General features: G+C 40.7%; 1 protein-coding gene across 3 annotated transcripts in view; it reads left to right on the forward strand.

The window, feature by feature from the left end:
• BBS9 (Bardet-Biedl syndrome 9) overlaps positions 1-27,152 on the forward strand; it is a 2,479,230-nt gene that overhangs the window by 1,014,234 nt on the left and 1,437,844 nt on the right. For all 3 annotated transcript variants that reach the window (XM_044065020.1, XM_044065022.1, XM_044065021.1), the window contains exon 13: positions 21,271-21,373. In XM_044065020.1, the coding sequence (XP_043920955.1) occupies positions 21,271-21,373 (103 nt within the window). The remainder of the gene's footprint in view (positions 1-21,270; positions 21,374-27,152) is intronic.

Genomic DNA, 27,152 nt, shown 5'->3' on the forward strand with positions numbered 1-27,152 from the left:
AGAACCTTCCATTTAAAATTAAGGCTCATTCCACCAGATCCCTATCCACATCTGCTGCCTTTCAAGCCAGAGTTCCGATTGACAGTATTTGTGCAGCAGCAACTTGGGCTACCCCTCATAACTTTTTTACTCATTGCAAATTGGATTTGACCTCAAGGGGTATAGCCTCTTTTGGTTCCACAGTTCTTAGGAGTATATTCCCATGAGCCACCTGAGAAAGTGGTGCTTGGGACGCTGTCCCATATGTAAGAATAAAGGCGAGTTAGGACTACAGGACATAAAGAAGTTATGTACTTACCATAACGTTCCATGTTTGTAGTCCATCTCACTCATCATTCTTGCGAACCCACCGTCCTACCCCCGTCCATCTATCCTTGGAGGATCTGGAGACAGGATAGTATTGCCTTTGGTAGGGTGGAGACCTTTCATCTTTGTTGTTTTTTGTGGATAACCTTTCTATCATTTTTATAGTCAGCAGCAAACAAGATCTGGGGATTCTTACTAGTGCACTATGGGATACCTACCTTGCCATGAGCCAACTAAGAGACTTTGAGCTTTGTAATTGGCCGAGTCGGAGCAGATCAATCCATACATAAGAATGAAGGGCGAGATGGACTACAAACATGGAATGTTATGGTGAGTACACAACTTCTCTTTTGCATCCTTTGCTTTTGGCAAATGAGGGCATTTGTGTCTGTAAGCAAAATATGTCATAATGATTGGGTAAATCTATAACTTGTATTTTGTGAAGTACAGTATATCATTGCTGTAGAGGTGGTTATTTCTCACTGTGATAGGGCACCAGCATCCTGGCAAGTGTTCCTTAAGATTTTTTTGCCCAGGACATGTATGCAGCATTGACCTGACAAGGAATTAACTTGTCAGATGCTATGTACTGGAAATTCAGACTTAAGATAAGACATGTTTTATTAGTACTTCCATTTAGTTACTGCTTTACCATCATTTTACCTCCCTGGGCAACTCTAGGCTACTGCCTGGGTATGTTTCCCAGGTATAATTAAAACTATAATGTGTTAGCATAAGAAGAGATCTTTGGTCAGGTGCTTATCTCAGCAGTCAAGATTCCCTCTGGCCCATTTTTTTTCTATACAAAGTTGGTATTATATTATTTTATAGGAATATTTATCCTTTGATGCTCAAGGCTTCTTTATAAAACCAGTTAAAGGAACTAAGCCTTCATTAACAGATAAAGACATGCGGGTGTGATTCATTCATACTTTGTTTTCTGTTGCTGTCATAATGTACCAAATCTGGGATGCTTGGTTGCTGTATGAAGTATAAGTAAACAGACTGAGCCAGTGTTTTTTTGTATGAACTGCTGGATCAAGGGTGATATCATTTGTGGCAGTGTAATGGACTGATGAAGCCTTGTTCATAGGTTCATACATAAGCACTAGGCAATCAATCTACAGGGAGTTACAGTGAAGTCAATAAAACATATTCAGAAGTTATTCCCTCCCACACACCTTGGAAAGGGCAGCAGAGGTTAGACTGGGGGAGAATGTGAGGCTCCCTGTCACATTATGTATGTTTACCTTGTAGTTGGCCGTGGCGCTAGTCTGTATGACACATAGAAGTTGTTGAGGTGGGTAACATGCCTGTGTGTCTTACTTATCTATTGATGAAGATTTAATTTCTTTAACTGGGTATTTGAGGAATTATTTTGTTCTATGGAGTAATAGTAGGTCAAGGGCTGAATGTGGGAAGAGACACATTTGTTATACTACTGGAGTAGTCTCATGTCTCATTTACCTGCTTTTCAGTGCCTCGTCTGTACCATGTACCCAAGTACCATTTCAGTTCCAAGCTCTGGCTTACACATAAATCTTGTACTAATTAAATAAGTTAAACAAAATTAATTTAAATATATAGAATTTACTTTTACTTATTTTTTTAACAACACACTGAGACAAAGAAAAAAACATACATACAGCACTAGGTGAGAATGAGACAATACTAGATGATGTGGGACAGGATAACGTTACATTTTGGTAAAGCTACAAAAAGACAGCAATTTTTGTGAATATTATAGAAAAATGGAGAGCATAAAACAGAGAAGTTAAATGATCCACTCAGGTTCAGTCTGTAGTTATTCTGGACTGAAATGTTCTACTTCTGCTGGCAGATGATAACCAAGATATTATTTCTGTGGAAAAGAGTAATTTGTAAATATATGTACTTCTGAGTGAAACTGTACTTTTTATTCATAAACAAAACATTTTGTGACCCTACATGAAGGTTATCAGAGAAACTAAAGCAGTAATTATAACAATGATTTAAGTTTTTTAAAACTAAGAAATGAAGCTAGGGTAGGTTTATGCCTAGGAGATTTAGGTTACAGATGCATTCTACCTCTGTTATATTTCAACCTCTTTTCTCAAGAATGCAAGAAAAGAAAAACACCTAAACCTAGAAAAAGCTTTGTTCAAATATTCTTACTACTCACAAAGTTGCATAAAGGGTTTATGGTCGTATACATTTTCTAAAAAACAATTTGACTGTATTTTGTTACTATAATCCCCTCTAATCTGTCACAGAATTCACAAATATTGAGAAAGTCACAGGATTTTTTAAAGAAAATTCGTTTTTTCCCCAGAAGTTAGGAATATTTCATACGTTGGACATACAGTATCACTGTGAGACCATCTGAAACAATGGAATGTCACAGAAGTCAGATCAAAGTCTTTCTTCCTAAAACAAGCTCCACAGACTGGAATGACTGTAACCTATCTCCCTCCATCTGCCCCTTAGAAAAATGTAATCATGACGCCAAACATTATGGCGGTGCACAAGGACAACTGTGCCACTTGTGTTTTAAATGAGGAAGAAGACAGGCAGACAAAGCTGAGTAAGAAATGTGAAGTTGAAGTTGACTGAAAGGGGTGTCCTATTACAGGACACTGAGTCACTGAAAGAAGGTTATATCAGTTTCAGCAAATTACAGTCCTCTGTGTGTAATTAGACTAGTTCAGAATCAAATGCTCAAAGGGTTCAAACTTTGATGTAGTTGGGTAAAGTAACCTGTAGTTTCTCCCAGCTCAGGAAGAATTCCACTGTGCCCTTTCTCACCTTTCTTTCTTAACTTGATAGAGGAGATTCCTTGCGAACATTATAGGAAGTCCTCTTAATTCTCACCGTGTCTTTGAACTTTTTTGAACTGAATAGTACCAGTAATTTGTGCAATTTGCAATATTATCTGTCTGTTAATGCTAAGGATGAAATTAACATGCAGTTGAAATGAATAGCTTTTTGTAAAATTAATCAGTTTGTTTTATTTGGGGTCATGTAACAAAACTTCAGCTGTATGCACATTATTTATACTTAAATTTGATGCCTTTATTTTTGGCAGCAAGGGCTTAAGTAGTAGTCTCTTTTAGGAAAAATATTGCTTTCTAATTAACAGTTATATAAATATTCTTCTTTCATTCCAACAGCAAATCAGTTATGTATTTACAAAGCTTTCAGTTTGTCTTTCTGTAATCCGTTAGATTTGCTCCTGCACTTAACAGATATTTTTAATAGGTATTATATAGTTTATTAATGTTGCAGATATTTTGATCTGCCAAAGTAAAAATGCTTTCATATTTTTAAATGGCTATAAAACAGATCTATCCATCCATCACCACTTTTCCCATGTTTGCACATGGGGTCGTGGTGTCACTTCAACAATGACAATCTTCTAGAGCTAAGGTTCAAACCACATGTGGCTAGCACTGCCACTATAGTTCTTCCACAACACACACTTGCACATACACCTATGGCCAATTTAGAGTGTCCAATCCTACCTACTGCATGTCTGTGGAATGTGGGAGGAAACCCACACGGACACAGGAAGGACATGCAGACTCCACACAGAAGGTACCCCCATTGAGGATTGACCTGGTGAACCTCTTGCTGTGAGATGACAATACTAACCGCTGCATCTGTGTGCTGCTCTTATATTTTTCTCAATTGAAGGCTGATTTAACAATATTGTGAGTGCCTGCGTGTCAGTGGTTTACAGCATGAAGCCTTTTCATATATTTAAGAGTAGTCAGAGTTGCCACTTTTGTGTATATGTTTAATGTTGACCTGGAGAAGATATGCATCTATGTACTCTGGAATGTTTTGTGGGTGGTGCTATTGCAGTATAAGATCCCAGGGCCACCTTTGCTTGCCATTAAACCATTGCACTGGGGTGTAGATAGGGATTCATAAATTCTTTTCACAGGAGTACTATTACCCCCCCCCCATGTAAAAGGTACATGTAGGTTTTATCACAGCATCTTGTTAAATAGGCATGTCCCATGCACCATCCCACACTCCCATGGTAAATGTTACAGGTCATATAGAGCCTTTCTAGTACATACTCATCCTCCCAACGGACATTGGCTTTTTCTGGGTATATTACATGACCTGCTCACATTGAAGAAGGTGGCCTCAGGTTGTGGTGCTGCTTTGCAACAATGCTGTGTATGGCATTTAGCTGTTTTGTCCTGTAATACAATGCTGTGAATAGCCTAAGTACTGTATCATGGTAACCAGTCCAGCAAAAGTTCACTATTACCAATACAGCACCCCCTTGTGCTATATTATGGTAGCCATTCTCAGACTTCCAGTTGCACAAATGCCAACTTGTACTGTCAAATATTAATTTTCTTACCAGCTGTGGTTCAGCTTCACTTGATCTATAACACTATATTTGTGCCATTCTGATCCAAAATGTAATTTATAGAAATGACTGTAAGATGACATTCACAGATAGAACTGCTTCACAGCATACAACAGTTTGACAAAAGAGTCCTTAAAATGACTACTGTGAAAATTTCATACCATGTTCTGCATAGTTCTAAAGGGATAACCCTGTATTATAGTTAATTAGTTAAAATAAATAAAACATGAAAAATATGTTTACATTTTTATGTTAAACAAATATCCTTACCTCTGCCAAAAAATGGCATTTTTAGCTCAAACTTTCAACTAACCATCTATGTACCATCACTGCCTAGCTACTACACTGCATTTTTCACAACTCTGATGCAAAACAATACTGAAAAAAATGACTGCAAAGCTGCATTTACATATGAAATTGCACAACAGCACATAACAGTTTTACTGAAGGTTCCTTAAAATGACTACCCTGACAATTTGATACAGTGATTCCACACCGTTACAAAGTTAGAAACTTTTGCAACAATCAGAAAAAAATATGCAGAAGGGCCATTTTACATTAAAATACACTGCAAAGCCTCTAATTATCATCTGTAGACTACCCAGTGTTACATTTAAATTGAGAACTTGCAAATGTTCATTTTGTAAGTTCAGTAGGGCACTTAGGGTGTGCATGATGCTGATATTACTCCATATACAGTTGTAAGGGTTTAGTTACACATAATCAGTACTGTGCAAACCCTCTTATGCTTAATTGCATACATTTATGCATTTTTATTCTGCATTTATGAAACCTTAACATCTTTATTCTCTAATGCCATGGTTGTTTTATGTTTCTGACATCTGCAGTAAGCAACAATCCGAACAAGCAGCACTTACTGAAAATTAACACCCTTTGTGTTATGCAAAGCAGTGAGGCAAGACTGAATCTAGGATCAGAAGCATCATAAAAATAAAGAAACACACACTGAGGATCCAATAATTCACTCAGTTTCTCTTCATTTTAAGCTTATTAATGGAGCCACAGTGACAAAAAAATGACAAAAAAAGTTATTTGCTATTGTAAGTGCTTTCTTGTATTAATGTTTTGGGACTGTTCACTTGTTAATCTTATTTGTGCTTTATTTGACCCAGTTATTAAAATTATTAAAATGTTTTGGACATTTCTAACTCTGGTCCAGAATGTGGATGACATGAGTCATTTGAGCAGTCCAGTCTTAAGTTTTCCATTTACATGGCAGCACACCAGGGCTTATTCATGTCCAGTTCTGTTTACAAGTTTTAATAATTGTACCTCCACACCCAACGTTTAAAAATGATCCCAAGTGCAATAACTCTTAAAAAAAAAAAAGGCAGTCATCAATCAGTTTTCTGCTTTTTGTCTAGAAGTGTAATACTGGATGACAAGAAAACAAAAGTCATCAACTTTCAACAAACACCACAAGCAATAAAGCCCACATTATGATATAAATGGCTTATTTGTGCAAATACTTCAGAATTACCATTGATAACAAGCAATTTAATCAAGAATCTTTGTTCATGCTACAGAATAAACAGATGACTGTCCCCAAACATTAGGATAACATTAACCAACATACTGCAGTTCTAACTTAAGTACAGTTGCAGACTCATTTAACTTAAAAAAAAATAGCATGTAAGCAAGTTGCACATCTTTCAATTGTAATCCTGCCCCTCCTGAATGAATAAAGAACCCTTGCTTGGTCTTTCACCACTTCAGTCCTATACCAGCATATTGTAACTTTCCCTTACTTTTTGTTTGTACAGTTTACTGCTGACTTCAGATCCCTCCCCTGGCTTTCATCTGTCTTCTTGGGCTGCCTACTTTGGCTCATGTCCCTTCACCAGGTGGTTCCTTTCCCTCTGACAAGAAGACCTTTATGGCTGTGTAACTATGATTCCTCTGTGACCAGGGAGAGGACCATAGAAGTTAGGGCTATTACATTACAGCCAAGTTTTTTTTTTTTTGCCCAAGCCATACTTACCTCTGAAGTGCAGGGCTATTGACACCCAGGTGGGTGTGACATGGTACTGTGAGTAACGCATTCTCACCTGCATAGTGATGTGTCCCTCTCTTTGCTTGCCCACCTACTGAAGCAATGACTTCTCTTCCACTGCACCAATTGTCCACCAGGGCACATGAGTTGGTTGCAGCCACTGTATGTTACCCCCACCCGAAGAGGTTAAAAGGCATTGCCTTATCAATCCTCTTTCTCTTCCTTCTGGCTAGATCGATCAGGCACACAAGCCACTAACTGAACTCTGGTCACCTGAGACAGGGCTTTTAACCTGTCAAAAGTATTGGCTGTTTCCCTATTTTATTATAGCAAAAGGTTCTGTATCATAATGTGTATCCATTTAGTTTATTATTATTATTACTATTAGTATTATTATTATCATCATCATCATTATTATCATAAACAAATAAACCAGACAGTGCAGAAATTAATTATTTCCACCTACCCTTTGTATGCATACACTAAAGGCCATTGATGCTGAAGTTAATTATAGACTATAGAGACTGGACAGAAAAGAAGGCCCCCACCTAGACATCTAAAATTCTTGCTAAGTTACAGAAAATTTGTTGAGTAGCAGTAAAGTTTACACCTGTGAGAATACAGCTTCCAGCTTAAAAGCAACAGGAGTCTTAGCCAGTTCTTTTTATAGCAGGAGAAAACTCAACAAAACAGAACTAAAGTCCTTTACTTGAGTCAGGATGCAAATGAGTCCAGTGCAGAAAACATTTTTTTTTTTTATTTCTCATTCAGAAAGGTGAAGGGCTTCTTTTTCCTTTTGTCTTCAGAAGTACATTGCAAGGTAGCATGTATGCTCAAAGTTGTTTTCTTTAATTGTTGATATCATAATTTGTCTCCACTGTCTGTTTATATTTATGGTTGTAGAAAGTAAAAAGGGAGAAGCACACGAACATACCTTTATTTACAGTCTCTTGTTAGCCCACCTGAATTCAAGTACAGTAGTTGCCTTACTTACATAAAGTCTAGTAATGGCACTCTGCCCCATCACTGGCTAGAACTAGTTAAACTGCGTCCATTCTGTAGTAATTACAGGTTTCACCAGCTACCCCCTCACCCACACATGCACACTTTGACTTGAAACAGAAGCATCAGCCTTTTACTCAGAACTGCAAACTTGTTTTATGACTTAGTCCCTGTCATCCACACTCGCTCACTGAAGTTGCTATACCTTTCTCAAACAAAAGAATGGCCCACTGATTGCCCCAAAGGCATTAGTTCCTTAGCCCTGGTCTGAGTTTCACTACAGCTTATGTCTGCACATCACAAGTTAGCATTTTAATGGCCCTTTATTTTACAAAATCTTAGCAGCACTGTAGAATGTGTATGCTTGCTGACACCTTTTCCCTGTATTTCTCAAACTAATGTTGTCTGGGCATCATAACTCTCAACCTCTTAGCAGAAAAATTCAGACAAAACCAAAAATAAGAGGGAACAAAGGTCCAACAATAGGGACATATAAAATATTGATCTTATAAACTTGCAAAGTTTCTAGAATAACAGTTTTTTTCTTAGCATGCATTTTCTGAAGTCTGAAGTTATTTAATGACTTAATTCCTTGGTAATTTGCCAGAAAGCACAAATTTTATGAGGAGCACACCAAAAACATGAGGCAAAAATCGGACATTCTGCAAAAATCTAGACAGCTGAGCAGTCTTCTGTGCATTCTTGGTAATAAGTCAGATTCATTCAGTGTGACTGTAAGATTGTGCCAAGGAATGTATTGTGTTTCCCTTGCTATTCATGAATCCCTCCACACATGACTTCCTAAACTAGTGTCTGCCACTGCTTGCACCCATTCAGCTCATTTACTCCCCATTGAGGATGAGAGCTAGGTTCACTCCCTGACTGGATGAAAGATCCATGATCCATTTGTTTCTGGCCTGACATAGAGCTTTACTGACAAATTTGTTCCCCCTGTGTCAGAGTCAGGTGATAGAGAGCAGCCTTTTTGGAAGTCATGTGGTACAGCCCATAACCACATTCCCATGAAATCTGTGAAGTATCATACAGTGCAGCCTTTGAAGAAGAATTTCTAAGATTGGCCTTGACCTGTCCTCAAACCACCCTCAAGATTTTTGCATCATGTGCTTCTCAGACTTAGAATTAGGGCAGGCTATGTACAAAGACCCAATGACTCAAGTGAGAACAGTTTTCGGTCTCACAGAGGGTTCCCAGTGGGAGTTGGTGTGCACCGGGGTTCAGCTCTGAGCCCATTGGTGTTCATACTGTGATGCACTACATTAGCAAATGGGTCAGAGGGAACAGATCAACAAAATTCCTGTGTGCAGATGATGTGACATTACAGACAAATGCTGAGCAAAAACTTCAACAAGGACAGAGGAATGGAATGCAAAACTGAATGCACATGGGATGAAACTGAGTACAGATAAGACAGTGGTAATGGCAGCAAATTGGGGATATCAAAAGAAGCTGAGTGTTATGTTTAGTCTATGACAGAAGAATGCCAAAGAAGCTAAAAAGTAAGAGAATGGTGTGACCAGCAGTACTGTATGGTACAGAAACCTGGGCAGTAAAGGCAGAACAGATGAGAACGCTAGAGGTGATGGAAATTAAGTTTATGATGGAATAAAGATAATTTAGAAATAGAGCTACAAAAATGATGATCCCTGGAAAATATGGAGTGCAGTTGCAATTGGTGCAAACACTGAGTATTCTATATGATGACAGTCAAGTTGGTTCCAATAACAAAAGAGAACACTGAGCTGTTGTTTTAGCAATAAACCAACAAACTCCTGGTGTAAAAGTTTTCATCTCTACCAAGAGCTGAGCACGTATCTCTCAATTGTACAGAATTTCAAAATGGGTGGAAATTCACAGAATACCTCGATGGGCAGATTTGAGGTTTGGCAATAGCTTTGGAAAAAAAAGCATTAATTTGTTCTTTTGCTGTTGGATATATGAATGCACACGTTAGTGCTGAAAAGAAAGATAACAAATGTAACCTGTACGTTGATCACATGACAGCAGTATGAACCACAGAGAAGGGCAAGAGTGAAATAATGGAATACTCTGTGGTATATTCACTGTGGGTATTTGGGTAAAGAAGCCATAACAGAATGAGAAAAAGAGTACAGAATGACACAGCAAAGGAATGTGGTAATCCGTGTTATCAAATAGTGTGAAATACGGCAAAAGATAAGACAATGCCTGTTACAGCCCATGTCCTGTGTGACATTGTATCGGGGGAGTAAACTAGGACAGATTTGGCAGGTGGATTTCATCAGAGCATTATCTTTAGAACATCATCATCACCAAGCCCCCTTTTTTCCATTTTCTACATGGGGTCAAGGTGCTGTGTCAACTGTTGTCATCTCTGTCTTGATTCATTGAGCCAATGCCACACTCCTACCTTCTTCGGCAATCATGCCTGACTGTCACAGATCTTCACTCACACAGTCCATCCACCTCTTTGCTGGTTACTGCCAAGTGGTATTTATTTATTTTTCTTTTCTGTGGTTTGTTAATACTTATTGTTTACAGTGTGTATGACTCAGTTGATACTTCTTCCAGGGCTATGTAGGCATGTTGCCTGGTTACATTCTCTGAAGCTGCCAGATGATGTAAAAATGAGATTTAAAAATCTTCTTTGGACAGAGTTTTAGTTTTTTAATTCCTCTTCTGCAGATGTGATCAAAATATGTGATGACAGGGGTAAGTTGACAACAGGGAAACTCTTAAGATTTTTCAGCCCTCTTTCTCCAAATTTTCTAAGGGTTTCTCTAACCAGTTTTTCATCTAGTTTTGTCAAAACATGAAATAAACAGTCTCAATAAAATGCAGGTATATATTTGTTTAACAAGACTTGGAAGACTGTTTCAAAAAGAATTCCGGAAACCCCAAAAACTAAGGACAGCCCAACAATCCAGAATGACTATTTAAGGGACTTTGTCCCCTCTCCCACCCCAGTAGTTCTCTTTCCATTTCAGAAAGTCTGATCCATACTTTTGTCGTTGGCAACAGATGGTTTCAGACAAATTGGTTCTGAAGATTATACACCAAGGTTACAGATGTCAGTAGTGGAAATTCCTCCATTCCAGGGGTTAATTCCTCATCCACCAGACCAGATTTTTTTTCTTTCCAAATGTCCTTTATCACATGCTGTCCCATGGAGTGATAGATCCAGTTTCTCCTTCACATGTGGGAAAGATTTTTATTCAAGGATGTTATTGCCAAAGAAGAAAATGCTTGGAGACTAGTTCTGGCTTTCTCTTTCCTAAACCTGTTTGTGATACTGCTCAAGTTCAAAATGATGTCAGTTTACAATCTATTGCCACTACTCCCAGATTCAAGTTTCCTGGTAACACTAGATTTAAAAGATGCTTATCATCACATTTCTATTCATCCAGACTTTGGGTTTTTCTTAAAGTTTTGTGTGTGTATCACAGTATCAGTTCTCTACCTTATCCTTTAAACTATCCACTGCACCAAGAGTGTTCACAAGGTTTCGAGCTGCAGTTATAGCTTATTGCAGGCTACAGGGTATCCACGTTTCCCTATTTAGATTACTTGCTTGTTTTTGCAGAGTCTTTTTCAATAGCTCATTTGGGTCAAATTAGGGTTCCAAGAGAACATTCAAAAGTCTTTTTGACTCATTCACATAGGAGTGTGTTCCAGGAGTTTCAGCTAGACAATTAAGTTTAAAAAGGTTTCATTTCACAGGAAAAAAATAGATCTGCATGGATTTATTTCTAAGCTTTTCCACTCAACTTCACAGGTTCATAGGTAGGTACTAGGCTATCGGCCGTAGGGCCCATACAAGCCTAGCCAAAAAAATGTACCCTGGCTTTCGCCACCCAAGAAAATTATTTTCCTGTGCTCCTGTCGAGCAGAGCCACAGAAGTGATTGAATTTCCCATTTCCCCATCAAGATTTTTTTCTTTCTTGAAGAGTGCTAATGAGCTGCTCTTGACATAGATAGGTAGTCTGTTCCAGAGTATGGGAAGTCTCTGGGACAGGAATCTATCCCTCCAGCATGTTCTGTTTATTGGAGTGACAAGGTTTAGGTCCCTAGAGCATGTAGCTCAGAGGGAATGGGATTTCTTTAAGTGGAGCATGTCCAACAGCTCTGGGTTTGACATAGCTTTGTATGTTAGGCAGAGATCGCCCCTGAGTAGGCCATCACAGGTCTTCCCTTCTCCCTCCTTGTTCCAAAGTAATTAGTCACCACAGACACCTCACACTTTGCTTGGAGGGCAGCTTCAGTAAGGATAAAAGTACAAGGTATATGGGACACCAAGGACAAATACAAGCTCATAAATATAAAAAAGATGTGTTGCCTGATCAAGGCATTCAACACTCTGAATCATTTTTATTCCCAGGGATGTCTTCATGTTGTTACAGACAATACCACAGTCATGTGGTACATCAGTAAGCAAGGAAGGAGCCAGGTCAAACCCCCTTTGCAGACTAGCCATGTTATCTTAGGATATACCCTCACAGCACAGTCTCTCTGTAAAGGCATCCTACATTCTGGCAGAGCACAATGGTCTGGAAAATAAGCTAAGTAGGAAAAAGGCAGACTCTCTGGAATGGAAACTAGATCAGGGGGTCTTTTAAGGTTTGATCCACCTGTGGAGAATTCCTCAAGTAGACCTCTTTGCCTTCTATCAGAACAGTCATCTGGCAGGAGTATGCTCTAGGACTCCATGCAAGAAGACTTGGAAGACAGATGCTTTTTCTTTTCCATGGACATTAATGTTGTTGTATGCTTTTCTGTCCTTTCCACTGATATCCAGTGTATTCTAAAGATTGAGAAGGAATCCCCCAAGATAATTGTGGTGATTTCCTTCTGACCCAGACAGCAATGGTGCTCCTTTCTTTTGGAAATGGCCAGGGGAATTGCCACATGCTTCCTGACATAATGAATCTACTCACACAAGATCAGGGATGTTTGAGACACCCCTACCCTAATTATATTCAATTGACTGCCTGTATGAGAAGGCTGTTAGGCATCTGTTTACTAATGGTGTGCAGCAGGTACTAATGGAGGCAAGAAAGCCTACTATCACTAGGAAAACATATATTAGCACATCAAAAGGATTTTCTAGTTGCCAAAAACATAACCAGCACCTATTCAGGGCTAGTTGTTCTCTGGTTTTATTATTTTTGAGCGAGTTACTATACTATGGTCTTTCTTACTCTTCTGTCAAGGTACATTTGTTGGCCATTTTCAGCAAGCCTGCATTGAATCCTCTGCTCTCCTTTCAATACATTCTCATATCAAAATGTTTTTGAAAGGGGTTTTGCAGAAGTGGCCTCCAAGAAAACTCATGGCCCTCCTTGGGATCTTAATTTTGTGTTGAAGAAGGTAACATCTACTCCATTTGAACTCGTTAACCTGGCTGACTTGAGTTTCTTAACACGGGAAACAGTTTTACTGATTACTCTGACTTATGGCCAGAATGGTATCTGAGTTGCAAGCTGTTATGATGAATTAGCCCTGTCTCATTTTCCATATGCATGGAGTTTCTTTGAGAATTAATCCTCCTTTTATGCCTAGAGTTGTAGACGAGTTTACATTAAGCCAAACTATCTTTGTGTTTGTTTTCTTTCCTGAACCTAAAAATGAGGGAGAAATGATATTCCATGTCTTGAATGTCCCTAGACACTCAGATACTATCTTGACAGAACTAAATCTTTCAGATCTTCAGGTCAGATGTTGATTTATTGTGAAGGTAATAGAATGAGGCAACCTGTGTCAAAGCAGACTCTTTCCAAATGGATGTGTAAGGTTTTGATGTTCATCGTGTTTCACTGTTGCAGTCATTACTCTTGGGTTATCCTGCTGGCAGGCTACCCTCAGTCGGCCAGAATTCCAAAGTCTAGGTCCGGCGTTGGTTTCTGTCGCCTCTTCCCTGACGTCAGTGCGCCAGGGGGTATAAAAGATGCAGCCAGCGCCATTTTCTTCAGTCTTTCTTGCCGCGCGGTGCCCGAAGCAAAAGCAGTTTGCAAGTACTGGTCGGCCGACTCCTGAGATTTTCAAATCCGAATTTCAGAACCAAAGTCTTCATTAAAGCTAAGTACCCCGTTGGGGAAACTTTTTTCTTGCTCCAGACCGATGGCAGAAAAAGTTAACAATTGTATTTCTTGTGGGAAGCAAATACCTCATAATGATTTTCAGTCTTAGTGTATTCCTTGCCTAGGCACTGATCACAACATTGCTAGCTGTCGGTTTTGTGCTAGATTTAACCAACGCACTATTAAGCGTCGGTTTGATTTTGCATTACATTACTTTGGCCAGAGATTTAATTATATAATGCCGTCAGACCAGCCGACAACCGGAGTTTACAAAAAACGCAAGGACAAAGATAAGGATAGGCATCTGAAGTCCAAAACCGACGACAAGGCCTCTGCTAGGCCAGTCACCTGTTCTCAGTGAGGTGCTTTCGTAGCCCCTGGCGCCCACTACCTCAGAGCCACGGGCCACTTCCGACTCCCACATGGAGCCGACTGGGCCTCTGGATACTCAAGGTATTGGACACTCGGAAATCATTCCCTCAGATGGGTCCGGAGCCGCTGAGCAGGCATCGGCTTCTGAGGGTGTCTTCAGACCTACACAACTATATATTAAGCCATCTTCAGCTTCAAAGACAAAGACTAAAGCAGCTCTAAAGACAAAGAAACAAGTACAGCATTCTCCTACTCAGACTTCCATGCCTAAAAAACAGATGCTCAAAATGGCCGAAGACCTAATTACTTTGATCAGGGGCTCCCATCCCCCTCCTGATAAGAGGCCTAGACAAGAGACAGTGTATGATTCTTCTGATCAGGTTTCTATTTCCTGTGATTCCTCTTCTGAACAGGATTACTCCATGCTTCCCTATGAGGATTCTGATGCTGAAGAATCCATTCCTTCAGCCTCTCCTCCCGAGGATTATTCTTTTGGGGAAACCTGCATACCATGAGGGAGCATTTCCACTGGGAGAGCCAAGATTATTCTGAATCTAAGAAAAGGCTCAGAGACTTTCTGCTACTTCCTCAGCACACACCCCTTGCTATATTCCACCTGTTCTAGACATTGTAGATGATGTATTTTCAGAGTCCGGCCTGTCCCCTGACTCTTTACCCCCTGCACCTGCTAAGCCAGACAGATACTACAGGGTCCCGGATTCACATAAATTCCTATATAAAAACCCCGCTGCTGACCCAGAAACTATATCTCAGGGTCCCAAAGGGGTTAAAGCTTCCACTGCAAAAAAACCTGTCCCCTCTGATAGGGATTCTAGGGCTCTAGATAGATGGGGGGAAAAAGTCTACACTTCTGCTACCCTGGCTGTAAGGGCTTTAAATTGTCATTTTCATATGCTTAAATTTTAGCAATGCTTAATGTCACTGCTTAAACATAAATTATTGACAAATACTGAATGTTCAGAGAACCATGGAATTGCAGGATTTATTGCATGCAGCTGAACAAGTGGGAAAGCATACTTTGCAATGTGGTTATGATTCACTGGAGGCCTCTTGCAGGGCTGCTGTTACAGGTTCTGTTATTAGAAGGCATGATTGGTTAAAGGAACAGAATCTGCCTGATCATGTTAAAGCAAAATTATTAGATGCACCATTACAGCATGATATTTTGTTTGGTACTAAAGCAGAAGAGGTGTTGAAAAAATGGAGGATAAAGCAAAATCCATGCCGACAGTCAAGGATTTCTTACAGGTACAGCCACCCAGGTTTAGCAGGAACTGGCCTTCTAAAAATTGGTCCTTTCCAGTGTCAGACAGACCACAAAGAGGCGGATACAGGCATCCCAGAGGCAGATCTCAGCCCTAAGGCTCATACAGGCCTAAACAATGGGGTGCTCCTACCTCCAAAAGTGGAGAAGACAAATCACAGCCTTACAGGAAACAGTCCCAGTGACTTTCCTCTACCAGACCCAAGCACTTTACTTTTGGCAACCCCCTTAGGGGGAAAACTAGCACTTTTTTCATCAAACTGGCAAATGGTTACCCAAGACAAATGGGTCCTGAACATAGTGTCCCAAGGCTACAGGTTCCATTTTCACACTCTACCAAGGTCAAAAGGTATGTCAGACCTGCCACACAATCAATGGGCAGAGGCACAAAAACAAATTACAACCCTCATGAACAAGGATTTTACTCTAGACTTTTCCTAGTACTCAGAAAGGACTAAAGCTGGAGACCAATACTGGACCTGTCTATACTAAATACGTTTCTGGAAGTTCCAAAATTCAAGATGTTGACTCTACAGCAGCTACTGCCCATGCTGGGCAAGAAGGCGTGGCTCGTAACTTTGGACCTAAAAGAGTCATACCTGCATGTCCCAGTCAGACAATCCTGCAGAAGAAATCTCAGATTCATAGCTGGCTCAATGCATTACCAATTCTCTGCACTGCCCTTTGGCTTATCTACTGCACCCAGGGTCTTCACAAAATGCCTGGCTCCAGTAATTGTGTTTTGCAGACAAAAAGGAATTAAAATATATCCCTACTTGGACGACTGCCTAATTCAAGCAGAGAACAAAGACATTCTTCTAAAGCATCTGGTGTTTGTAAAAAGATTACTAATGCCTAGGGTACACAGTAAATGAAAAGAAATCAAAACTAGTGCCCTCTCAAGAGATAATATTCCTGGGTGCAGGCTTAAATACAGCTGCCCAGATGGCTTATCTCACGCCAGACAAACAAAAGCAACTGACTACTTACTTCAAGAAATTGGCAACAAAAACCCACTTATCTGCAAGGAAAATCCTGCAGGCCTTGGGTTTCATGGCATTCTGCATTCTACTAATTCCATATGCCAGACTGCATGTGAGGAAACTACAATGGTATTTAAAAAGTGTTTGGACTCAGCATTGCCACAACGTGGAGACAGTAATTGCACTCATTCCCTGTGGAGACAGTAATTGCACTCATTTCCTGCATGCAACAGGAGTTTCGATGGTGGGCAGAAGCCTGTCACCACAATAAGGGTCTGCCATTCAGTTTACCCACAGCCAGACAGACACTGACAATGGATGCATTAGATTATGCCCGGGGGGCCCATATGGCAGGAAAATGTATTCAGGGCACATGGCCTGCAAACCAGATGTATCTTCATATCAATCAAAAAGAGATGCTAGCTGTTCAAAATGCCCTGACAGCTTTCAAGGATCTGCTTCAATCAGGACAGTTACTGATAAAGACAGACAACAGTACGGTCATGTGGTACATAAACAAGCAGGGAGGTACACACTCCTACCCCCTCTGCAGACAAGCAATGACCTTTTGGGACACAGCATTGGCTTTTCAAGTTCACCTGCAAGCACAATTCCTGCCAAGAAAAACAAATACTCTGGCAGACGAACTAAGCAGAAACCTCATGGATCCCCATGAATGGAAACTGGATCCACAAGTCTTCAGCATGATAATAAGGAAATGGGGATGCCCAGACATAGATCTATTTGCCTCCCCTTACAACTGCCAATTGCAGAGATTTTGCACAAGGATTTATCACAAGCAAGCATGGAAAGTGGATGCCCTATCCTTCAGCTGGAAAAGTTTAACAGTATATACCTTTCCTCCACTGCCTCTCCTTCCCGGGGTACTCCTAAAGGTCAGACAAGAGAAGCCAAAAATGATACTGATTTCACCAGACTGGCCACACCAGCACTGGTACCCAATCCTAAAGAGCTTATTTCAAGGTCCAGCATGGATATTGCCTCAAAGTTCTCACTTGCTGACCCAACAAAACAATCAGATCCTGCACAGCCAACTGAGGACCTTAAATCTGGCAGCATGGCGGATAATGTAGCCATTCAGAACACTCCTCTTTCAAAAGCTGTTTTGGATGTTATCTTGGAGGCCAGGAGGCCCAGTACCAGAAAATCTTATGCAGAAAAATGGAAGAGATTCTGTGCTTGGAACCAGGAACAAGGCATTGACATGTGTGTACCAAATATCCCTCAGATTTTACAATACCTAACTGAGATGCTAAACAAAGGCCTTTCTTTCTCATCAGTTAAAATTCATGCCTCTGCCATTTCAGCCCATTACAATACGGAACCACCTATCTTTTCTCATCCTTTAATAAGGCAGTACCTCAGAGGGGCCAAAAACATTAGGCCTCCAAGGAGAGCACCAATTCCGGCTTGGGACCTCAATTATGTTTTGGAAAAACTCACACTGCCTCCTTTCGAGCCAGCATCAACAGCAGATATCAAATTCTTATCCTGGAAAACAGCTCTGCTCCTAGCAATAACCTTTGCAAGGCGAGTCTCTGAGTTACAAGCACTCATGGCTGTGGAACCTTTCATCATTTTTCATCCAGACAGGGTTTCTCTGAGGACAAACCCTACATTTATGCCTAAGGTGGTGTCCAGTGTGGCCCTCAACCAAACCATTCACTTGCCTACCTTTTATCCAAATCCACAGGATAAGGGTGAGAAAATTCTGCATTCTTTGGACATACATAGGCAGTTACGCTTCTACTTGGACAGAACTAAAGGTTTCAGAAAGACCGAGCAACTTTTAGTGTCATATGCTGCAGGATCACAAGGAAAGGCTATCTCAAAACAGACTATTTCTAAATGGATAGGCCATTGCATCTGTTTTTGCTATTCTCAATATGGCAAATCAGTGCCTAAGGGCGTTAGGCCTCATTGCACCAGAACAGCAGCCACTTCAGCAGCCTTCCTCAGAGGAGTACCAACCAAAGATGTCTTAGAGGCTGCAACCTGGAGTTCAGTGCACACCTTCACAAAACACTGCCACTTACCTCTTTACTCTAAGTCCAGAGCAGGCTTTGCCACTGCAGTTCTGCAGGGCCCCATAGCCTCTCCTAATCCTGTTTAGCCCAGCCACCCATCCTCAGCTTTGGGATTCAACCCAAGAGTAATGACTGCAACAGTGAAACATGATGAACATAGTACAGTTGTGTACCGACCATAAATGTAGATGTTTGAGTGTATTCACTGTTGCAGTCCAGGTTACCCACCCACCATCCCCCTTTTCTTTGCTGGGTCTTATCTGCACTTCTCTATCCTATACAACCTATTTGGTGTATTTCCTTGTAGATGAAGGAAATGTTATTTTTATGCATGCATTTGTATTGGCATATTTTTCAGCCTACCAGTTTGGGGACACCTGACATCTGGGGCAAGAAAAACTGAAGAAAATGGCATCGGCTGCAGCTTTTATACCCCTGGTGCACTGACGTCAGGGAAGAGGTGACAGCAACCGACGCCGGACCTAGACTTTGGAATTCTGGCCGACTGAGGATAGCTTGCCAGCAGGATAACCCAAGAGTAATGACTGCAACAGTGAATACACTCAAACATCTACATTTATGGTAGGTACACAACTGTACTTAATATTCCCTGCAACAAAGCTATTCCAGACAGGGTGAAGGTTGACTCCGTCCGGGCCTTGACTTTATTTGTGACTTTGGCTCAATTCTAGATGCATTCTAAAAGCAACAACTTGGTCTTCTATACATGGTTTTACAAAGCCTTACAAGCTTGATTTCTTTTCTAGGTCTAGATCAGGCTTTGCTAGGACCATTCTCCAGGGGTCGAGCTTGATTGACAGTTGTGTGCGTGGAAGGTGCCCTGTTATATCCTATGTAGGATATAATCAATATAGCTAAGGCTAGTGCTGCAGTAGTCATTCAAACATATGCCTTTATGGTATATTTACTTAAAAAGCTGTACTTTCTATTTGTTTAGTATTATTTTATAATGTGTTACACTAGGAAATAGCGAAGATGGGACTTACCATATTGACATCATTTTTTTTCATTTTGTCTTTCCTGCTCCCAGATTGCAGTTTGCACTGTCATGTTAGCACAGTGTTTAAACACAGTAGATGAGGTTTGTTTCTGCATTTAAAGTTGACGATTTTGTGGATCAGTGGTGTTTATTTTGTCTTTAGGGACAGTGTCCGTGTTTCTTCTTTACTAAATTATTCCGAGTTGGTATATGAGCTGCTAAAAACAAGAATGGTGCATTTGAATCTTATTGCAGAATAGCTGCATTATCATTTTTTGTAAGGTGCTCCAAATTTAACTCTGACAGGTTTGCACTCTATTACCTCACTGTCAGCTCTCAGGCGTAGAATCTCTGCTTGTCTGTGATGAACAGTTGGCACTTCATAGACCTAGTAATGCTGATTCAACCAGCTTCTAGTATTCCATATTATTCCTTAATTTACTACAGTTGCAAGGATAACGGCAACACTTCCCTCATCAAAAATGAGAGAACTTATCTGTTCATCTGGTGTTGTAGTTCATCTGACTCCTGCTCTTCTTTTAAAATTTCTTCAACAATTTAACTTCAGCTTTTATGTTTGCTTTATCATATTACATTGATGTTGGCAATGTGTAATCTTGAGTGCTAAAATTGTACTGAGTGGGGCTTAACTGTGAACACTCCAGAAAGGTCTCCTGTTTGTCTTGTAGGCTGTACTACATGTCTGTCAGAAATATTAGATGATTTGAATAAGAAAATAATGGTGGTATGTTCATAGTCTCTGGCAGGGAAATAGTTTTGTGTTGAAAGATGTCATCTTCTCTAAGCTTTACTTAGGTGGTATTACAGGGAGAAAATAACTTTATAATGATGTTAACTACATTTGATGGTGGCGGTGGTGGTGTAGTTTAATTTGCATATACTTCATTACTGCGGCAACTTTTAACGTTGTAAATCAGGGATCTCAAACTCTTAACCATCATACCTCAACCACTCCTCAGACAAGCACAAGCCTGGGTGATGGAAACTACTATACTACATTCCTAGCTGCACTGATCACCTTTGTTTTTGTTTCGGAATAGGTGTTCCTCAGCTAAGTGTGTTACTCCTCATATAGTTGCCATAGTAACTTGACTTTCTGACCCCTTTTGTAACTTTTTTGTTCTATCACAATGGACAGGAGCAGCATTCATCAAACTTTGAAGTATGGCAGACATTTTGAGCAGTTGCAGCTCCAGTACAGCTTTCTGTGAGGTATAGCAGAGAATTGCTTCAGTATCCTTCTAGAACTGTCTCATCCTAGAGCAACTGCTTTGCTATGATATTATTATGGTACTGATTTCTTCTGTACTAGAATTAAATGTATAGTTTATCATGGGTGCTTCTTGGTTCTTGAAAAGTTAGTGTTTGTTCCCTTACTTTGGAAAATGTTTTAAGGATTTTAGGGAATGATATCGGATTTCATTGTTTATAACTTTGTTGTTTTCATTCAGACATGCTTGTCTGGGTGTGATAAGTGAATGTCCTTCTAGTATGGATATGGACTATATATGATATTTGTTATCTAGGTTATGGGGTCAGTTGCATTAGAAGTATTATTTCTACTTTAAAAGTATTTTTAAATTTAACTTCTAGGGTGTCATTGAATGTAGGCTTGTCCTATATTACCTAAACCCATTTAGTGACAGAATATTGTAGCACCTTTCTTCATTGGTGAAGAATCTTGTTGCTGTATTTTAAGAATGCTTTACATTTAAATGAAACAAGTCTGTTTTCCACTGAAGTAAAACATGTGCTTTACAAGTATCACATGGAACTGTTTTTATTTACATTGTTTCAGATTACAGTCAAGACTCGAATTCTTGTGCAGAATGTCAAGCTTTCGGTCAGTGTTCAACCTCCTTTGGCAGTAACTCAGGACCAGTTCATCTTTAAATCAGTCGGTAAGTGTGTTTAGCTAAGGTAATTGTGTAGTATATAATGAATGACTTAGACAAAATTGTATTGCTAAGTTTCTATATTATACATTATCTTTTAAACAACTGATGCTAGACCACTATGTACACACAAAGCCAACACATAGATATTATACCAAAAAAACTTAATTGTGATTTAAACAATGTTTTCCCCATGACGTGCAGTTAACCTCTTCATGTCAGTAGGCATTTATCTGTAGTCAAAATTTTAAGATCATTTTGGCTCAGCAGTGAACACAGTTTAAATATTTGCAGTAAAGAACTGTATTGCTTTATAACACTTTTTCATGCTTCTGCTCATCTTTCACTTTATTTTCCACTAGGGGCTAGAAGTATCTTTTTGCATTTTGGTGAGATTCATATGTGTAAATTTTTGTAATTTGTACAGTTCTTTAATGTGTCATATCTTCTTTCTCCTAGTATAAAATGACATTGCACTAACCACTCATTTTTGTTAGTTGACCCATACTCTGGGAATCCATCTATATTCTAACATTAGAAACCTAAATAACAATTTTTAAGCAGTGTTTCAAGAGCAATTAAAAGAAACTGAAAAGTGTAGTTTTAAGAACAGAGGGCCACATAGGCATCTTGATTTATTACTTCACGTCACTTAACCCTTTTAATAGACCAAGACACAGTTCTGTTGTTAAGTACCTTAAAACTAAGTTTAGCCAAAGTGTTTTTTTTTTCATTTTCTTCTATCCATGACACTGTTTCCTTTATATTTCACTAAAATCTTTTCTCTCTTAAACTATACCTTGACTTTGACTCCCCCTTGTTTCTGTTAGCTCATTGTTTACTATAGACAGACCTCTTAAATGTCCCAGTTTTTAAGGAATGTTCCTTTTTTCAGGCCTAATTTAAGATGTCCTTGTTAAGACTGGGTGAAGATAGATGAAGGCTGCCAGCCTAGCCAGATAAAATTTTGGAGATAATTCTGTCATCTGTAAATATTAATGTAAACCACGGACTTGTCTTAAATGGTAAAAATAGTGTTACATGTGGAACTGGAAAAAAATGTAACAACAGTGCACTCTACTGACCAAGTAAAGCATGTTGTGACCCTTTGATGTTAGAACTTGGAGTCAGCAAGTCTAGAGTGAGGCATCCTGTCTTTTGTTTTAAGGCCAGAGTTAATGGCCAGAATTTGCTTGCATACATGTCCTTTATTGCTCTGGTTTCTGCCCAAAGATAAGAGTGTAAATGTAGTTTCTGTTAGCCTGGGAACCCAGGGAAGTGTGAAGAATGATGTAATGGGAACCAGGAATGTGATTTTAAAAACAGAGAGAATCAGAGAGCATTAAGCGTTTTTGTCTTGACCATCCAACTCATCAGCACTCTGCCTTTGATTTATATGTAAGTTTATCTTAGGTTCATAGGTTCATAGGTTTATACTAGGCTATCTGCCCCAAGGCATTTATAAGCCTAGCCCGAATTTTTGTGGCTTACGCCACCCCTTATATGAAAAAATACTGTACCCATTAGTTTGTTGTGCCTCTGTCCAGCAGTGACACAGAGATGATTCCCGGGGTAAACCTACAATCTCCCATCCACAGGTCAAGATTTCTCTTGAACAGAGCCAGCGAGGTGCTCTGCCTCACATGGACCAGGACTCTATTCCACAGCATAGGGAGTCTCTGAGTGATAAATCTATCCCTCCAGCACGTCCTATTTATATCCATGCTAAGGTTTAAGTCGCTTGCTCTAGTGGTTTTGGTGGATTTGGATTTTTTGAGGTGGAGCATGTCCATTAATTCCGGGTTGGACATGGCCTTGTATGTCAGGCACATGTCACCTCTGAGCAGACGATATGCGACTGAATAGAGCTGGAGTTTCTTCAATCTGGCAGCATATGACAGATTTTGGAGTCCCTTTATCCTTTTGGTGAGAAACTTTTGGGGTCTCTCCAATTGCTGCAGATGTCGGCGAGATACATCCCGAATGGGGCATTGTACTCGATCATTGGTCTGATAAGTGAAGAGTACAGGGGAACAATGACCTCACTAGATCTGGATGTGAATCCCTTCATGATCAGGTGGGCAATGTAGAAGGTCTTTCTAACCACTTTAGCAACGTGAGTGTCAAAGAAAGGCCACTGTCAACCTGGGTCCCCAGATCCCTGATAACCTCTTCTGTGCTTAGTGGATTGCCACCTATATGGTAGCTTGGGGTTACCTTGTTTTTCCCGAAGGGTATGACTATACATTTTTGGCGTTTAACTTCAGGCCATGGCTCTGGCACCAGCTATCTGTTTCCGTGAGTCCCTTCTGAAGGATATCCGTGTCCGATGCACTTTCCACTATGGCGCCCAGTTTGCAGTCGTCTGCAAACTTTGTCAGCCAAAGACCTCCCATGTTGGCCTGTACTTCTGAGAAGTAGATGCCGAACAATAGGGGCCAAGGACCGAGCCCTGTGGGACACCACTTGTGACTGGCTTGGAGTCTGACATAGCGCCAGCAACTCTAACCCTGTGGGTTCTGTCCTTAAGCCAGTTTGCAACCCATCTTGTGACATATGGGTTTACATTTAAGCTGGTAAGTTTTTTTTACAATACCCGAGTGGGGTATTGTGCCAAAGCCTTTGCAAGGTCAAGGTAGGCTGTATGGACTGCCTTTCCCTCATCAATGGCCTTGGTGACTGTTTCGAAGAAGTCGACCAAGTTCAAAAGGCATGATCTTCCCTTGACGAAGCCAAACTGGGTCGGGTCCAATGTCTGCAAGTCCACTATATCTTTGTTTATGAGCTCCATTATGATCCTCTCCATAGCTTTGCAGACTAGACTTGTTAAGCTTATGGGGCGGTAATTACCAGGGTCCGTAGAGGCACCACCTTTGTGGAGTGGGACCACAGTTGCCGTCACGCCACTCCTTGGGCACGTATCCTGTGGTAAGGCTGAGATTAAACAGCTGCCTTATGTGCGGGTTTAATTCCTCATTTAGTGTGTAGCACACAGCCGGGGACACCATCCAGTCCCATTGATGCTGTGTTTTAGCTTTAGAGAGCAGCTTTCACCTGCGCATTTGAGATGTCTGGGAGGCTACACTCCACTGGGATAGTTATCTCTCCTTTAGGGGAGAGGGGTGAAGTTTGCACTGAACCTGTCTGCCAGTATGTTGGCAATGTCTGTGGTTCAGTGATTTTGTATCATTTGGACTAATTCTGAGCATATCTGGGAGTTTCCACCCAGGTTCCTAACATAGCTGAAAAAGGCCTTATGATTGTCCTTTGAATCCATGGCAATTTTTCTCTCAAAATTGGCCTTAGTTGATTTTATGAGTGCTCGTATTTTTTACTAATAATGATCGGGGTGACTTCCCTTTTATGGATTTTGTTCTATCATGTAATAGCTTTCTCCTCTTATTGTAAAGTTTGTTAATGGCTGGGGTCCACCAGACTGGACGTTTGCCCTTTGTGGAAAGAGTCTTGGTTTTATTTGGGATTGCCTGATCCATGCAGTCCTGGAGGTGTTCATAGAAGGCATTTGTAAGGGCTTCCGCAGCTTGGGTTGTGGTTTCCACTGTCTCAGGGACCTTGAAGGATACCACACCAGTCTTGAGTAGTGTGAAGTTTGCTTTAGAGAAGTTCTTCACTGTGGTCTTTTTGTTTGGGGTGGGGCGGGATGTGGATTTCCAGTGAGATTAGTTTATGATCAGATCTCACCAATGGGGGATATACTTCCGTGTGGAGCATTTTGTCCCCATGTTTGTGATAATGAGATCTAGTATATTTTCTCCTCTCATGGGAACAGTGACTAGCTGTTCCATGGCATTTGAATTTATGAACTCCAGAAACCGTTGGGCTAGAAAGTTAGGGCTTGAGTAATGTTCCCAGTCTATATTCGGGTAGTTGAAGTCACCCAATATGATGGTGTTTGGAGATACATTTATACCCTCCAGTGTCTTCAGGAAGGCTGTGTGGTGTTCCTGAGTTTGAGAGGGTGGCCTGTAGCATGCTACAATTTGTAGAGCAGTTTTGCCTATGGTTAGTTGCACCTGGATGGTTTCGAAGCTTCGTGCGTTGCCACCAACCTGGAGGTGTGGGTATCCTTTATGAATATGGATACACCCCTCCTTTTGTGGTGTGGTCCGGTTTTGGGGCGGAATGCATGATATGAGGTAAAACCTAATAGTGCCGGGTGCTCTCAGGAGCCTTGAACCAGTTTTCAGTTACAGCACAGACATCGATGTTCTCCATACTGAGAAGGGCCTCGAGTGCATGCATTTTGAGATTTAGACTTCTGGCATTGAGCAGCATTACCCTTAGTTTCTTCCCATTTTTGTTTTCTAGGGTGGTAGGTTTAGAATTTGAGCCTTGCCTAAAAAAGGCACTATAGGGGTGGCAAGAGCCTTGGCCAATATCCGGAATCCTAGGGGTGACAGGTGCAAGCCGTCCCTTGCGAAGCAGCGTGGCTTGTCAAGCATGTCATCCCAGGCAGACAGACACTGGATCCCCTTTGAATGACACCAGACATTAAGCCAATTGTTAAAGCTGATCATCTTGTCTCTATATTGTGGCATCATTCTTGGTGAAGGAAGGATACTGCTCAGGGTTAGGGTCATACCTGCCTGGGCTACATAATCAGAGAGCTCCTCTATGTCTCTTTTCATGTAGTCCAGGGAGGTACGTCTCAGGTCGTCCACACCAGCATGGACAATGACTGTGTCATATTTGTACTTGCCGTGGAGTGACCCGAGTGCTTGTGTTATGTGGCGGATTCTAGCCCGATAGGCAGCTTACTGTGACCCTCTCCTTGTTCAGCCTGGTGAGTGGGACGTCAGTGTGTCTGACTATGGAGTCACCTATGACAAGTATGTTTGGTGTTGTATTTGGCTTTAAGGGCTGTGACTGCTTTGCACACTGCTTTTGTGGTTTATGTGTTGCTTGTGGGGTGTCTTGAGGTAGCAGTTGTTTGGGTGTCTGCTTTGGAGGCCTCTGCTGTTTAGGTAAATTTTTACTCAGAGCCACCGAGTATGTCTTTGTGTGTTTATGTGTTTGATTCAGTGGTGTGGTAGCATTATGTGAGGCTGGTTTTGTGGTGTGTGTAGTTGCCTTCTCCTCCTGTCTGGTCTTGCCAGTCCTGAGTTGAGAGAGCTCAGCCTCCAGTTTGGCTAAATAGCTGCATCTCTCACAAGTATTTGTGTTATGTGGGAGGAGGAGAGGGTTGTCTGTGTACATGAGGCAGTTGTAACATTGCCTCAAGATTCCCAGATTCACCAGCTGGACCGGGGAGGAGATTGACAACTGACCTTTGGACATGCTAGAATAATATTGGGAATTCCTTAATAATTGAAAACAAGGGCCAGTGGGGAGTGAGGGTGTAGTGCTTTTAATTTTTAGTGCTGATTTATATAATTGCTTTAGTGAGCAAGTGCCAGGTAACTTGAGTGCAATGTGTTACAAGTAACTAAATGCAAAAACGACAAACAGTAACTTTCTTTCAAGTGAAACAAGGAAATAAGTACAGTAAGCAATGCAGATATCACTAGTGATCCACAGAAGCGCTGAGAAGCCGCGTATTAGGTGGAATTAGCTTCCAGGGAAATAACAAGCAAACAAACAACAAGCATATAAACAAAGCTAGATTCAGCAGGCCTGGATCTAGTCTATGCTAGAGCAAACAAGGTGTACCAATTTCAGTAAGATACAATTCAAATATTCAGGCACTGTAAACCTTTAACCAGAAATTCCCAGCTCAGAAGGGCAGAGTCCAGCCTCTTCTCCCACAAGAGTGCAGACCACGAAC

Source organism: Protopterus annectens, chromosome 3.part0, assembly GCF_019279795.1.
Source record: "Protopterus annectens isolate FY-2018-M chromosome 3.part0, PAN1.0, whole genome shotgun sequence".
Lineage (NCBI taxonomy): Eukaryota > Metazoa > Chordata > Ceratodontiformes > Protopteridae > Protopterus > Protopterus annectens.